The sequence below is a fragment of the Juglans regia genome, chromosome 3, assembly GCF_001411555.2.
Source record: "Juglans regia cultivar Chandler chromosome 3, Walnut 2.0, whole genome shotgun sequence".
NCBI lineage: Eukaryota > Viridiplantae > Streptophyta > Magnoliopsida > Fagales > Juglandaceae > Juglans > Juglans regia.
In genome coordinates this window covers 32,295,908-32,312,659 of record NC_049903.1, presented here as the reverse complement: position 1 = coordinate 32,312,659, position 16,752 = coordinate 32,295,908, and the positions used below count along the sequence as shown (strand labels likewise).

Below are 16,752 nucleotides of genomic sequence, written 5' to 3'. Positions count from 1 at the left end.
ATTGCAGTAATACATTGTTGATGGTTCTCCAACTGTCTATGAACCATTTCTTGCTGCTTCTGGGATCCATCTTGCTGACTTTTCAGAGCTCCACGCGTGCCTTCTGCCATCACAGGATTGAGTACTACTGATACCAATTGTAATGGATAAACTAATAAATTTACCCAGAACGTAGACAACCAGAATGTAAGAATACCAAATCAGAGAACAAACAAGAACACAATTGAGAAAAACCCAAGAATCACTTCTTGATTCTTGGAAGAGGTATTCAAGGAACCTCCAACCTCCAGACAAATTCTTATTGATTCTTCTGCACCACAGTATTTACAATGCACTCAGTATTTATAATATTCGGTGACAAAACGCCCCGTATTGCAATGTAACAAACTTACCGCTTTAAACCTATTTAAGTTAAAACTGTTATTCATCTTATACTTAACAAAATGCACCGTTTCATTAAACATGAAACTCCCCGTTTAAACTCCTCATCTCTCTCGACTGATCTCTCTTTATTAATTAACTTCCTAACTAACTTCTAGCCATTACAGTTGTCAAACAAAAAAGGGACCCTCGTGTTGCGCCCGTCCAAAAGCTAAGAAGGAAAAACCTTGTCTTTCAACCAGTGCGTCCAAACACCGAAAAGAACAAAGGTCAAAGGACCTCCTCTGGTTCGTGTGTCGCTTTTGGAGGAAAAGAAAGTAAAAAAAACCGAAAGCCTCTGCTGCCTGGGCTGTAATTGAAAACCGGTATATACCGGTTTTTTATTTGTTAAAATCGTTATATTCTTAAATCGATACTTTAATTTTTATCGATTTTCAATTTAATTCGATCTAGTTTTTTTATTTTAATAAAATGTAAATTTTTCATAAAAAAAAAAATCTATTTATATGTAAAAAAATCTACTGTGTAAAAAAATTATGCGCTATGAAAAAAATTGCTATAAAACAAAAACTGAAACCATGCGTAAAATACCCATCTGAATCTTACAGGTATGGATTCTAAGAACATTAGTATTGGTTTCATCAAAAGTCTAATCAAATGTAAAATTTGATGAATTTTATCAAAATAGGGCTGCATTGGATCAGTCAAATAGATAAATGTGAAACTTTGAGCTACAATAAATGTATAGATTTTTTCAAATTTAAAGATCTACTATTCATTCATCAAATCTATTTTTTATTCACTTTGAATCTCCAAAAGTCTTTTTTATTCACGTTTAATCTCTAACCTTCTTGTAATAAAAATGTAAGAATCAAATTAAATTATTAATCAACATATGATTAGTATAATTGTAAAATATGATAAAAATTAAAATATTTTTATTAAAAAAATAATATTATATTATTATTTTGATGAATTCAATGATTAATTTAATGTGGAGTTATGGCCAATAAAATTTTAAATTTATAAAAATTACATACTTTTTATCAAATTTTAAAGATAATTTTAATAAAACCAATACCAATCCTATTAAGCCGCGTAAAATACCCATACGCGTAAGAATCCATACAAAATTCGTGAGGATCTTAATCGTATGGTTTCTTACGCGTGGTTACTGGTTAGAAGGGCGGGGGGCGAAAGAGAAAAGAAAGAAACAAGCGTCTAGTGTTTGCCGTTTGGTCTCCGTTTATATATACTATTATACTGTAGAGAGCTGCTACCGGGAAGCCCCCTATATAGGCTAGTGTTTGGTCTCCGTTTATATGTACTTTATAGTTTATCCAACTCAAGTCTTCAAGCTAGCTATTCGTCTCCACCATATTTTCCAGCTTTCTCCTGCTTTGTCTTTTTTCGGTATGAAATTTCCTCCCCCAGAGAAAGAGAAAGAGAGAGAGAGAGAGAGGACCTAAGTAAAGGCCATTTTTTGATAGCTTTTATATATGCACCTGGGTCTTCGATCTCTCCGGGCAATGTTTTTTTTTTTTTTGTTTTTTTTTTTTCTGACTTCTGGGAATGGAAATTATGGAATAACAAAGGTAATGATGGTCAGCAGCAATGGCGGCGGAATGGTTAAGAAGAGCAGCAGGAGGATCTGGTTTGAAAGTATTTCAATGGCAGAAATGAAAACTGATTCGAGGAGGAAAAAACCCAGTTGCTCAGATGCTCTCCGCAACTAGCAGATTTATTTTTATTTTTTGTTTCAATTTGTGATGAATGTAATACAAAATACCCTCATTTTTCTCATCATTTTTTAGTCTGGTATTTTGATGGTAATTATTCCTAGTTCATGGGGAAAAACCGGGTGTATTTTGAAATTTTATTAATTTTTCAAATCCCGCCCAGCACCCCAAAACGTGATTTTCTTTTCGACAGAAACTTTCCGTTTGAGTTTTTCCCGTAGTGGATTCGTGCGCCAAAGGGTAAACAAAATCGACTGTCTATAGAGTTTTCCTTCTCTGGGTGAGGTTCTTTCCTTCCCGTCTTGATCTTCTTTCCCTTTTTTTTTTTTTTTTTAAACAACCGTAGCCTTCTGCCACATTAGCAGCGAAGTACGCATATTTCGTCCACAAAGTCGTTTGTACGTAGCATTGTTGTTATTGCAGAAAGCGGAGGTTACTGGTCATCATGAACATGGTATCCAGTGTCAGAATCAAAGTTATCCAATTCTTGGAGTAAGCATATATATATACTTTTAATTTTTAAACTTAATTTAGAATTTCTTACATGCCATTTTTATGAACGCTGTTCTTGCAACTTGGAATTTATCTCTCATTTACAAGTTAATCATCATCATGAGTTCTTTCTATACATCGTAGAGCTAGCCAGCTAGGTTTGAATTATAGTACGTACACTTGTTCCAACTCATAACTTTTATTGTACGTCTTTGCACTGCGCGCAGAAAATGGTGCTCATGGGTGAAGACGACAACATTCAGAATACGAGGTACGTACATCTCTAAATAATCTACTAGTTGTATATATGTACGTAGCAAATCATCATGAGCTTATCTGAATATATAGCATTGAAATAGTTTATCAGTACCCATCCGTGTTTGCTTCCTTTTTCTGACTCGTGCAATTATAAGCACCATGCACTCCACCATAAACTATGGAGAATCTCCATCTTGAAACTATTTGATACTAATATATATACACACCCCATGCACACTCTTCTTCTTCTTCTTCTATTTCAGTTTTGGCATGGGCTCACAAACTAGTGGAGTTCGCGATGTGGGACATTATGACATACTTAACAGAAATCTGGAAACTTGACATTACCCACTCTGCGGCCATTATAAACGGGTTCAAAGGCGTAGAAGCCATAATGCCTATAGGCATGGCCTTCTTTGTAGACACTTTCATGGGTGAATATTGGATGCTCTTGCTTTCCAGTCTTGCCTATTGCTGTGTAAGCTGTTTCACATCTCCGCTCATTTTTTAGATAATAATTTGGGAATATTAATGATATATACAAGCTCTAAGCCTCGTGGCAATAAATACTTTATAAAAAAAGTGGATCCAACTATGTCTTGTGGAGTCCATCTTTTTACAAAATATTTGCGCAAGATTTATAAATTCGAGACTTGTTTATAGCAGTACTCTTAATTTATTTCTATTATTGTACTACTACATGCAAATGTTCGGGTATGTCTGTCATTTCAAATGCCATTGTAAAATATAGAAGCAACGACGAGAAAGTTTGTCCTTAATTATACAAATAACGAAAGAGAAATTTTGGCATTCTTATCTGAAATAGGGATGGTAATATGTGACAAGATTTGTTAATCTAACATGAACACGGTAAAAAATTAGCAGGTTCGGATTTGATGTTAAAGAGTTCAGGTCAAAACAAGTTGACCCGTTAAGACACGATTAATTAACGGGTCACTAATGGCTCAACCCACTTAATCCGTTAGTGAATCGTTTAGACCAGTTAAATTTTTTTACTCAAAATTATAATTATATCCTTTTTAACTTCAAAACAAAAATACCCTAACCCTATTTCGTATTTTCGAACTCTCTCAGACACTCACTTTCTCAGTTCTAAGTTGAGTCAGTTCTCACAAATCACGACCGCCTCCCACACTTCATCAGGATTGTAATTTTGGTGTTTTTATTGTTATCTGGACTTATATATTTAGTTTTATATTTTTAGAAAATATTATGATTTTAACTTTTATGTGAAACTATGTTAATAGGTCAAATAGATTATTTGAGTTAGTTCAACTCATTTACATAAATGAGTTGAAACGGGTCATGTCGATATATTTTTAATTAATTTATAATGGGTTTAAACGGGTAGTGTCGTATCAATTCGTTATTTTAATAGATCGTGTTAGGATTTAAAAATCTGGTCCGTTAAGCTTAACAGATCATGTTTAGGTTGACTCATATCGTATAATATACATGACCGAACACGATATAAACATGACTCATTAACACGATACAAACATGACTCATTAACACGATTTGTCACCCTTAATTTGAACCATAGAACTCCATAATTGTTGATTCATATTTCCTTTTGACTCAGGAATGTCATGCATGCTACGAGTAAGACCATGTTTACGAAGTGAGTTGACTTAAGAATATCTCATTTCATATGAAAACTTTTCATAATCTTTTTTATTAACATTATTCAAGCATAAAAAACTTTTCAATTTCACATTTTTAACTTTTTTATCTAATAATTAATTAACCATTACAATATTGTTCCCAAACATGATCCAAACAAAACACAAAAAATAATAATTTTTTTTTAAAATTTTAAAATAAAAATAATATTTAAACAGCTTTTTTAATTTTATAATATTTTTATTCAATTTTTTAACTCTCATTTTTCAAAAGCTAAATAAAATATCTTAATTTAAATAATTTTATTACTATATACATACAGAATTCTCATCTCTTCCTATCCTTTCAAACATGCCCGAATTAAGGCTTTTCTTTTATTTTTATTCTCTGTCCTAGCCTCTGCAACGAAATAAGTCGCTTCATTGTGTCAAAAAATGTCTATTATATTTATCAACTTTTGGTCTGCTTTGACAATGCTAGCCAGTTATATAGATTTTGACCAAGTCGGAGTACTTGATCTCTATATAATCATTTGGTGTTACCGCAGGGGGTAGGCATCTTGGCAATATCAACACTACAGTTCCTTTCCAAATCTGTAACAAACTCATGTCCTGAAGAGAAGCGCCCAAACTGTATCGGTGATCTACAGAAGTTTCTATTCTTTATGGCATTAACCCTCAAAGCCCTTGGGGTATGTGGTCAAACTGCATCCTTGAGTTCTTTCTTGGGACGACAAAGCCAAAACCAAACACCGACTGATAAAGATGATGATCAGAAAAGGAAAAGGTTAGGGAAGTTTGAATTCATACTCGGAAGATGCGTAATTGTGTTACTTGTCATCCTTGCAACTATTGTACTGTCAAAATTACCATGGTATGTCCATTTTGGAATACCGGCAATAGGGATGGTACTGGCAACCCTTCTGTTCATGAGTAGCACATCTTCATACAAACATGCTGCACCGAAGGTGGGTCTTCTCACAACTGTCCGTAGAGTGTTGGTATCTTCGGCTTCAAAGATATTTTGTCGCCTCCCACAACATTCTAATAGAGTCTACGATAATCATCAACCTAGTAGTCACTTTGTGCCTCGCACCCACTCCCTCAGGTTCTCTCTCTCTCTCTCTCTCATACACATAATGTTGGCTGGATTTTCCAGAAACTGATTTAACACAAGAAGGTAGCAAATTGGAAGAAGAAAACAGGGGAATAAGAGGAGCTTAATGCAGAATTTCCTGCAGAAAATTGGTGCAGAAATAAGGGAGAGGAAAAGAGGAAGAGCAATCGTTTTACTTCTATGTTATTCACTACGTAATTCCAGCAAATACAAGTAGAACTTTTTACAAGATTTTCACCTTACACGTTACAAGCCATGATCAGACATGTACTTTCAAATGCTACTAACTAAAGTTCACAAAGCACAACTCAAGTTAAAGAAATAAATACACTGCAGTAAAACTTATATTAGTAGCACACTAATCTAGAAACTTGATGATTCAAAATTATTAGTTTTCAATGTAGAAATTTGACTGATGGAATTATTATAAAGCAATGATCGATCTTATCATTTTTCATGATTTATGTTGTTTCCATTCCAAGTACTAAAATCATGGAAGCAGAATTTCAGCTACTGCATGTTAGCAAATATTGTTAACTGATCTATGAGGTAATTAGAGTTAATTCGTTTATTGATTTTTGATCTGTAAGAATCGGTCTGTTACAGGTTCGGTAACATCGACACTTGACCAAATACCCTTTTTATAATGGGCTAACATCTTGGACTTTTCAGGACATCTTTCACGATTTATTAAGTAGCAGAAAGCCTATTGCCCATAACGATCTCCTGAAACGCTTTTTTTTTTTTTTAATTGCAGGTCCTTTGACAAGGATGTCGTTATCGTCCAAATTCAAGCTCCAGATGAAAAAGCAGAACACATTAGCAAAAGAACAGAATTAGAGGACGCCAAAATCTTTGCACGCATGATACCTTTGTGGATTACCTTCATTATGTGTGGGGTCGTGAGTTCCATAGGTGACACTTATTTCTTGGAACAAGCAAACAACATGCAGAACACGTTCCCCCCTTTTATACTACTAGTCTTCCATGATATTGCAAAATTTGTGTTCAGCAAACTGTTTGCAGTGGTTGCTAAAAAGTTATTTGAAAAGGGACTTGGAAAATCTATATTCCCCATTGGAGTCATAGCAGCAATGTTATTTTCTGTAGTATGTTGTGTGATTGCTGCAGAAGTTGAGACGAGGAGGCTGGACTTGACCGAGGGCCTTGGCTTACTTGAGGATCGACCTGACGTGAAAATCCCAATGGGCATGTTTTGGCTTCTTCCACAGTATTTCTTTCTTGCTGCCATTGATGGAATATCTGATTACCTTTGTGATGACCTTGAGATAGTCTCTGGCTACAGCATTGCTCGCTTCTGTATCGCTCCAGAGTACTCTTCCTCCGTAAGCTTCTACTTGAGACTTTTTACCAATGCTGCATTTGGATTAGGACCCATCGGCAGTGTCATTTCAGTTCAAGCGGCGGGTAAGTTCAGCGAAATTGGAAGGAGTTCAAGTTGGTTTCGGGAAACACTGAATGAGAGTCATTTGGATTATTACTATCTGACTCTAGCAGCGTTGTCATCCATAAATCTTGTGTTGTGCATCTTGGTGTCAATCTGGTACATCTGTCAACACCTTAAGGCGACGATTGGTGAACTGTTTACGACCGATTCGATAGTCAAGAAGCTGCTTCGCACCATTTTTTCCTTCCATATTTTTTCATTAAATTAGATGTACAAACTCAAGTATATATGAAGCTGTGTTTTCTGGTACACTTGTAATCTTACATGAGCAGTGCTACTCTGCCGTTCAGTGACTGCTAGGCCAAAATGTCTTTTTTATTTTTTTTTATATTTTTTTTATCATTTTAAAATATTTTTAAAAAATATAAAAAATATTAATACACTAATAATTACTTCCTTAATAATTAAGAAAAAAAATTAAAATTCATGAGGTGTCAAAATGAGAAGACAAATTGAGTAGGTAAAGTAGCATTTTTCATCTTATATATGTATTGAATAAAGTTTGTCAATGTGATGACTTGATCTTGTTTTCAATTCACCCTTCAATCTCCTTCATGTTTCACCATATCTGATTTAGGGCATGTTTGGATCAGTTGCGTTAAGATTCTTAAAAAAATATCTAAGTAGCTTTAAAAATTTGTTAATAGAAAAATTAAGTTGTTTTTTAATCTCAAATACGTTTTAGGAAAAGCATCGAGTTTTTTTTTTTTTTCAAAAGTGCTTTTCCGAATAATGCAGAATATAATTTTAATTCTTAAAAAATTGTCAATGGATAAAAATGCTCATATAACTTTTAGATAATTATAACTTCAAAACTTTTAACGATATGTTCATAACTTTTAAAAAATAAATAATCTTTTTTGTCATTTCTATTTCAGAAAGCACAATTTTAAATTGTTTCTAAACAAATATAACATGTTTAAAAATATTTTAAACATATGCATAATTACCAAACAGTAAATAACTTTTTAACAATAGATCAATTTATTGCTTAAATTATAACCTCAAAGTTATAAGCTACTATTCACTGCAATCCTTAATTTCTTTGCTCTCCATCCAGCCAGTGCTTGGAAGCCAGTACGGGCCGGGGGCCATAAAATTTTAAGCTATATTTGGCTTCATTGCTTTTTTTTAAAACAATAAGTATTTTTGACTCTCCCGAAAATTGAAAAACCCTCTAACCTTCCTAAAAATTATAAATACATCTTACTCCAACTTAAATTCTTGGATCTCCACAAAAATATGAAAAATGAATAACTGAGCTGTTGTAACATCAACAATTTTGGCTTCTTCTTAAACAAACAAACAAAAAAATAAAAAATTGGCTTCTAATCTCTCTCTCTCTCTCTCTCTCTATATATATATATATATATATAAATATATTTTTATAAGAAATCAACTTCATTGAATATAACAATTACATACATTTGTCAAGCCAAATGACTTGATCAGAAAGAAAGTCTGGAATACAATTCTCCCATATCTCAATGTCTTACATTCCAAGCATTTCGAACAAACTTATGAGCTGCCATATTACCCTCCCTATAAATATGAATAAAAGAACATGAAGCAAACCAGCTTTTTAATCTTTGAACTTCTGCAAAAAGCACCCCCAATGTAGACTCAGCCATATCATTTTTCTGTAGAGACTCAACAAGCAGTAGACAATCAGATTCAACAACTAAATTTGTGATGTCCATACCAGCACATAACTGAAGCCACGAAAAACAGCCAAAAAACTAAAATTCTACTTACCTGTGTGGATCATTTTTGACACTCAAGTCTGAATCTATTTCTTTGTCAGCTTTTCCGAGCATCTAAATGATCTATCTCTGGTTTGGTTTCTCACCCGTGGCTAGAAGGGGCCGGTCGGTTGGGAACCAAAGAAAGAAACTTACCTGCAGAGTGCTTGGCTTTGTGGAATGAGAGTAATCTTTGGTCTCCATTTATCCACCTCAAGTCTTCAAGTCGTCTCCATGCACCTTAATTTGTTTTGCAGCTTTGTCTTTAATTTTCGGTATGAAAATCGTGTAAGAGTTTGAGAATTATTTTAATATATTATTTATTGGGTTTTCTGAATTTTAAGTAATTATCTTTTAATTAAAAAAATGTAATTATCTTTTAAATCGAATTTTGTATTAAAATTTATGAACGTAGATATGCAAAGTTTTTTTTTTTTTAAATAAGAAATCATCCATCCATTTCATTAGAGAAAACGATTACAAACATTGATAAAACCAAATGACTTGAGAAATAAAGTCTAGAATACAATCCCACCACATTTGAGTATTCTCAACTCTCCAAGCATTACGGACAAGTAGATGAGCAGCCTTATTTCCTTTCCTATAGACATGATTAAAGGAACGGGAAACAAAACATGAATGTTTAAGCCTTCAAACTTCTGCAAACAGTGCACCTAACAGAGAATCACCCATATTATCATTTTGAAGAGATTGAATAAGAAGCAAACAATCACTCTCAACAATCACTTTCACCATTAATCTCTCATCTCAGTTTGAACCCAAATATTACCATCAAGCCATTAAATTTCTTCATTGGCAAGAGGCTATGACAACGGAATTATCTGCACTTGAGAAAAATAATACATAGATTCTCATTGACTTGCCTCTTGATAAACATCCCATTGGTTATAAATGGGTGTACAAAATTAAATACAAATTAGATGGGACTATTGAACGATATAAAGTTAGGCTTGTAGCTAAGGGGTACACTCAACAAGAGGGGTTGGATTTTATGAAAACTTTTTCTCCTATGGCCAAGCTTACAAGTGTTAGATGTTTCCTTTCTGTTGCTTCTTCACAGAATTTGTATTCGCATTAATTGGATGTAAATAATGTATTTTTGCATGGAGATTTGGATAAGGAAGTGTATATGACACTACCTCAAGGGTATGTCAACAAGGGAGAGACTCGGATATGCAGGTTAACTAAATCACTCTATGGCCTAAAACAAGCTTCAAGGTAGTGGTATTGTAAACTCATTAATTGTCTTTTACAACATGGTTTTACACAGTTCAAATGTGACTATTAATTGTTCACTCGAGTTTCTGGTTCTACATTTCTTGCCCTCTTGGTATATGTTGATGATGTGATTATGACCAGTAACGATCTTAAGGCTGTTCAAAACATAAAATCCATTCTTCATAGTACTTTGTCAAAGGCATTATGTCTTGGAAATCTTGGCTGATACTGGTTTTCTTGGTTGTAAACTAGCTAAGGTCCGTATGAGTTCTAATATGCATTTGGCCAAGATACATTCTGCATTGTTGGAAGATCCCACAATATATAGAAGGTTGGTTGGGGGGCTACTTTATCTTACAATAACAAGACCTGATTTGGCTTACTCTATGCAAATCTTGAGTCAATTCATGGATAAACCAACCCAAATACATTTAGATGCTCCACATCATGTATTAAGGTATCTTAAAGGTAAACCTAGTCAAGGCATCATTCTTTCATCTCCCACCTCTTTGCACTTGAAGGCATTCACAGACTCTGACTGGGAAACTTGTCCAAACACCAAAAAATCAGTCACTAGTTTTTGTGTGTATTTTGGTGATTCTCTTATTTCTTGGAAATCAAAGAAACAAAGTACAGTTTCTCGATTTTCAGCTGAAGCTGAATATAGAGCCTTGGCTTCCACTGCTTGTTAATTAATTTGGTTAATTGCTTTACTACAAGATCTTGGTATTTCTCATCTGTATCCAGCTTTATTATTTTGTGATAGTAAAGCTACCCTTCACATAACAACAAATCCTATTTTTCATAAGAAATCCAAGCATATAGAAATTGATTGTCATTTAGTGCGTGAGAAGATACAATTTGGTGTACTTCAAACCCTCTATGTCACTTCTCAACATCAGCTGGCGGATATATTCACAAAAGCTTTGCCTCTTACTCTATTTCTTTATCTTCTTTCCAAGATGGGTGTTTTTGACATTCACACTCCATCTTGAGAGGGCGTATTGAAATATGTAAATAGTTACTTTGTAAAACTTGTAAATAGTTACTTTAGTTGTAACTTTTTTTTAATGCACGTGTGCTGCACATGTACATGGTTTCCTTTCTTGTATATGTATATACATGTACATTGTACTTTCTGCCTTGAGTAATATAATAGAAATTATAGTTTCCTCTTTAAAAGATTTCTGGAACTTTCTTGAATCTTCTTGCATTTTTGGGTGATTAAATCATTCAAGATTGATTTTCCTACAATTGATGTAGTTATTTTGGCATCAAGTTTGAAATATTTCCCTAATCACCATCAATTAACAGCAACACTCAGGTGATCAGTGTAGCCTGTTATATAAATATGGTCCAAACTCGATGGATGATTTGTTGGAAAATAGATAATTGATTCCCTCAATCTTTAGTATATTAGGAAATCTATATATTTGTATCTTTGACTTCCCTAGGATTAGGGGATAACCGTTAAGGAATCCCACTAATATAGAAATCTGTTTTAGGAAGGAGGATCGCAGAGGAATCCAAACCAGGCCTACTTCACCACGACTCAACCCACAAATCAGCAACATCAAGAAAATTCCCAAAATCTGGTTGAGCTCAATAAGGAAGAGATCGAGAAATTCGGGGGACTTTTGGGATCATTGGAGAAGCCTACTGGTGCATGTTCTCTTTCACTCTCAGGTGAGTTCTCTATTTCTCAAGGATTAAATGTCTCAGATGAACCTATTAGGAATCTATGGGCTATTGACTCATGAGCCACGGATCATATGACTCACTCTTCACTACATTTTAACACTTATACCCCATGCCCAAGCAATCAAAAAATAGCCATTGTCGATGGTTCGATGGTTCTCTCACTACAGTAGCTGGTCTAGGGGATATCCATGTCAATCCATCTCTTATCCTAAAAAATGTTCTTCATGTCCCCAAATTATCCACCAACCTAGTATCCATCCAAAAACTAACTCAAGATATTAACTGCAATGTGGTTTCTATCCCTCTTACTGTGTATTTCAGGACTGGGATTCGGGGAAGAGGATTGGACTTGCTAGGGAGAAGGACTGGCTCTACTATCTTGAGGAATCAGGCATATCAAATATTGTTAGGAATAAATTATCTTTGTCACTGTTATCATCATCCAATAGAGACACCATTTGGCTTCATCATTTTAGACTAGGGCACCCATCATTTGGAGTTTTTAAAACTATGTTTCCTTCATTGTTTAAAGGGCTGAATTCTGAACTTTTTTTCTGTGATGTATGTGAGTTTGCAAAACATAAACGTGTACCCTTTCCAACAAGTAATGAGAGAAGTTCAGTTCCATTTGCTTTGATTCATAGTGATATATGGGGACCCTCCACAATTCCAAATGTTTCAGGTTCACGATGGTTTGTCTATTTTATCAATGATTGTACTAGAGTCTCTTGGATCTTTCTCCTCAAAACCAAATCTGATGTAAGCAGTGTGCTCCCAAATTTTCATAACATGGTTCAAAACCAGTTTGGTGTTAAAATCAAAAAATTTAGATCGGATAATGCACGGGATTATTTCAATCGCATCTTATCTCCTTACTTTCAAAAAGAAGGTATTATCCATGAATCCTCCTGAATTAATACCCCACAGCAAAATGACATTGCTTAGAGGAAGAATGGTCATTTGCTAGCCACAACCCGAGCCTTCCTTTTCCATCAAAATGTTCCAAAAACTTATTGGGGGGAGGCTGTACTCACAGCTACATATATCATTAACTGACTGCCATCAAGGGTGCTAGGGTTTAAAACACCAATGGAGACACTTTCCCAATTTTATCCCGATCTAAGAATAACAAATCATCTCATTCCATGAATTTTTGGTTGCATGGCCTTTGTTCATATTCATAGCCATCAAAGAAGAAAACTAGATCCAAAAGCAGTTAAGTGTATTTTTGTGGGGTATTCATCAACCCAAAAGGGGTACAAGTGTTATCATCCACTTACATGAAGTTCTTTGTTTCTATTGATGTCACCTTTGAGGAGCAACAATCATACTTTACTCAGCCTTATCTTCAGGGGGAGCCTTTGTCATTCATTGAAGATAAGGATAGGGATTTGTTTTTACTTGACTTGCCATCGAATCCTTCAATTCCTCAAACCTCAAACTCAACCCATGAATCTATCCAATCCACTTCCACAGTTCATGAATCTGTCCAATCCACTTCCATACCTGCTGAACCATCTCAAACTGTGACAGAGAATGACAAATTTTGTGACCCTAGAAGATTTGTGCAGGTTTACTCAAGACAAAGAGATCTGGACCCTAATCCCGAGCAAATTCCAGTTTCAACTCCAGATCTTGAGAATGAGGTAAGTCCCAATATTTCTCCTCCATTAGCTCATGGTCACGATCTTCCTATTGCTATTAGGAAAGGCACAAGAGAATGCACTAAACATCCATTGTACCCTTTATCAAAGTTTGTGTCATTTAGAAAATTCTCACAATCACATAGGAGTTTTCTAGTCAGCATAAATACCATTCCTATTCCTAAAACTTTATCTGAGGCATTATCTAATGAGAATTGGAGAAATGCTATGAATGAAGAGATGCAGGCACTAAAAAAAAAAATCAAACATGAGAAATTGCGGATTTACCACCCGGGAAGAAAGTTGTGGGATGCAAGTGGGTGTTTATAATGAAGTATAAGTCAGATGGTTCCTTGGAAAGATACAAGGCCAGACTAGTGGCAAAAGGATACACGCAGACCTATGGGGTTGACTATCAGGAAACATTTGCTCCAGTGGCTAAGATGAGTAAAGTAAGAGTGTTGCTACCACTTGCTACTAACTTTGACTAGTACTTGAAGCAATTCGATGTTAAAAACACCTTTCTTCATGGTGAGTTGGAGGAAGAAATATACATGGATGTTCCTTTGGGCTTCAAGGGAAATCTGAAAAGTAATAAAGTGTGCAGATTGAAGAAAACACTTTATGGTCTTAAACAATCACCAAGGGCTTGGTTTGGAAGGTTTACCGAAGTAATGCTTGCCACTGGATACAGACAAAGTCAAGGAGATCATACACTCTTTGTTAAGCACTCAAATATAGGGGGAGTCACAACTCTTTTGGTATATGTTGATGACATAATTATGACAGGAAATGATGAGAAGAATAAGGTGTCTTGTCAGAGAATTTGAGATAAAAGAACTTGGAAGACTAAAGTATTTTCTGGGAATTGAAGTAGCTCATTCCAAAGAAGGCATCTTTATTTCACAACAGAAATATGTAACTGATCTTCTAAGGGAGACAGGAAAATTGGCATGTAGACCCGTCTCCACACCGATCGAGCTAGACCACAAACTTGGAGAGGCAAATGAAGATCCAGCTGTAGACAAGGAAATGTACCAGAAATTGATAGGAAAATTTATATATCTTGCTCACACACGGCCAGACATTGCATATGTCGTGTGTGTGGTTAGCCAATTTATGCATAGCCCAAGAGAAGTTCACCTACAGGTTGTGTACCTAAAGGCCAATCTTGGCAAGGGAATTTTATTTAGAAGAAACGCCGGATTGATTCTTGAAGCATACAACGATGCTGATTATGCAGGCTCACCGGTTGATAGGAGGTCTAATACAGGTTATTGCACTTTCCTTGGAGGCAATCTTGTGACCTAGAGGAGTAAGAAGCAGAATGTGGTAGCTAGATCAAGTGCAGGGGCAGAATTTAGGGCGATGGCTCAAGGAGTGTGTGAATTACTATGGCTCAAGATAATTCTGGAAGACCTTAGAATCAGATGGGAAGGACCAATGAAATTATGTTGTGACAACAAGTCAGCCATCAACATTGCTCACAATCCTGTTGAACATGATAGAACAAAGCACATTGAAGTGGATAGACACTTCATAAAAGAAAAGTTCGATAGTGGATTAATTTGTACCCTATATGTGTCAACTAATGGCCAACTTGCAGATGTACTCACAAAAGGGCTTAGCAATGCAGCATTCCAAGGACTTATCTTCAAGCTGGGAATGAAGGATGTATATTCACCAGCTTGAGGGGGAGTGTTGGAAAATAGATAATTGATTCCCTCAATCTTTGGTATATTAGGAAACCTATATATTTCTATCTTTGACTTCCTTAGTATTAGGGGATAACCATTAAGGAATCCCACTGATATAGAAATCTATTTTAGGAAGGAAAGTTTCCAATTTTATTTCCTTGTAATTAGCTCTGTAAATCAGCCCTATAATCGTACATATAGTCTGTGTAAAGGCTACAATCGAAATAATACAATTGATTCATTTTTTCCTGCAACTTTCTATTTCCTCTTTATATAATTTGCAATTGCAGCTAATATGCAAATAATATGGGCATGCAGAAATTATATTGATGCACATCTAATTATATATGAAAAAGAAGTGGTTCTATCCAATACAACACCTAGAGGGGGGTGAATAGGTGCAGTTCTATTTTTCTGGTCTAATAAAATATATTGACAAGCAAACAATCAAAATATGAAACAAATCATACAAATAATCAACACAGAGATTTGGTCACGAAATGGAAACTCATTTGAAGAACGTATTCAAATTTTAAAACCACTCCGGGTGTAAGGCACCACCTAAAATCTACTATAGAAAAAGTTTGTTACAACCAATATAGAGACACTCACAAAATCTTTGCAGTTCCTAAACTTGGCTTGCAACACCACGAATGACCCACACGATCTCTACACGCATGTAGTGTCAGAACTCCGACCTTTCTATAGCATCCCTCGAGAACCTCTCGATCTTAGCAGCAACGGCAGCTCCGGAAACCTTCCGACCAATCAAAACGTCTACTTCACTGGACTTTGAAGAAGATTTGATCTTGAGTGTGGTGTGGTGGAGATGTGTTTGTCTAAGAGAGATTCATAATGTGAGGAAAGGTTTTTCTCTATGGCTCTTGAAGCAACTAGGGTTTTTGCTCTGTTTCTCCACACCAAAGAACCGAAATAAGCTATTCTATATATAGTCCCAACAAATCACGATGCTCAAAACCCTGAATTTTAAGTTGTCTTGAACATTGGCTTAAGTGAGGTGTCGAGCGCACGTTGTCTTGAACATTGGCTCGAGCGAGGTATTGAGCGCAAGTCGAGCGAACCTCTCTAGAAGAGTTCTGCTCGAGCGCTACGTCAAGCACACATCGAGCGAACATCTCTGGATGGGTTCAGCTCAAGCGTTCAGTCGAGCACACATCGAGCGAACCTCTCCAGATGGGTTCCTCTCGAGCGCCACGTCGAGTGCACATTAGCAAACCTCTCTGGAAGAGTTCTACTCGAGCACCACGTCGAGCACACATCGAGCAAACCTCTCTAGATGGGTTCCGCTTGAGCGCCAAGTCGAGCGCACATCGAGTGAACCTCTCTGGAAGGATCTGCTCAAGCGCAAGTTGAGCCATGTTGAGCACACTTCAATCTTTTTCATGTTACATCGCTTCAATATTTGTTACAACTCAATTTGACACAGGTTTTCACACGAATATGTCAATTAACTAAATTTTCCCTCAACAATCTCCCCCTTTGGCATTTCTGTGACAAAACCTCTAACCTATACATAAGACCTAATACTAACACACCCCAAACAGGATTCCCATGATTCATGTATAATCTTGAACACATTAAGATATTTCTGCAAACACTTAGCAAACGGTT

General features: G+C 35.5%; 1 protein-coding gene across 2 annotated transcripts; it reads left to right on the top strand.

Annotated features, from left to right (window-relative positions):
- The first annotated feature begins 1,595 nt into the window (after window positions 1-1,595).
- LOC108994881 (protein NRT1/ PTR FAMILY 5.5-like) lies at window positions 1,596-7,377 on the top strand. 2 transcript variants are annotated; one of them, XM_018970274.2, is made up of 6 exons: window positions 1,596-2,400; window positions 2,483-2,612; window positions 2,840-2,883; window positions 3,134-3,348; window positions 5,062-5,621; window positions 6,388-7,377. In XM_018970274.2, exons 2-6 carry the CDS (start codon window positions 2,566-2,568, stop codon window positions 7,304-7,306), a joined length of 1,785 nt encoding a protein of 594 aa, XP_018825819.1. In that variant the 5' UTR covers window positions 1,596-2,400; window positions 2,483-2,565; the 3' UTR covers window positions 7,307-7,377. The 2 variants fall into 2 exon arrangements, with proteins under 2 accessions (XP_018825819.1, XP_035544424.1); XM_035688531.1 differs by having other exon boundaries at window positions 1,596-2,612.
- Window positions 7,378-16,752: the final 9,375 nt, after the last annotated feature.

What these genes read in the sequence shown, in the direction of transcription:
- LOC108994881 (XM_018970274.2), top strand. Translation starts at nt 2,566, where the DNA reads ATGAACATGGTATCCAGTGTCAGAATCAAAGTTATCCAATTCTTGGA. An exon ending in AAAGTTATCCAATTCTTGGA is followed by an intron (nt 2,613 to 2,839) that starts GTAAGCATATAT and finishes CACTGCGCGCAG; the next exon opens with AAAATGGTGCTCATGGGTGA. An exon ending in CCAGTCTTGCCTATTGCTGT is followed by an intron (nt 3,349 to 5,061) that starts GTAAGCTGTTTC and finishes GTGTTACCGCAG; the next exon opens with GGGGTAGGCATCTTGGCAAT.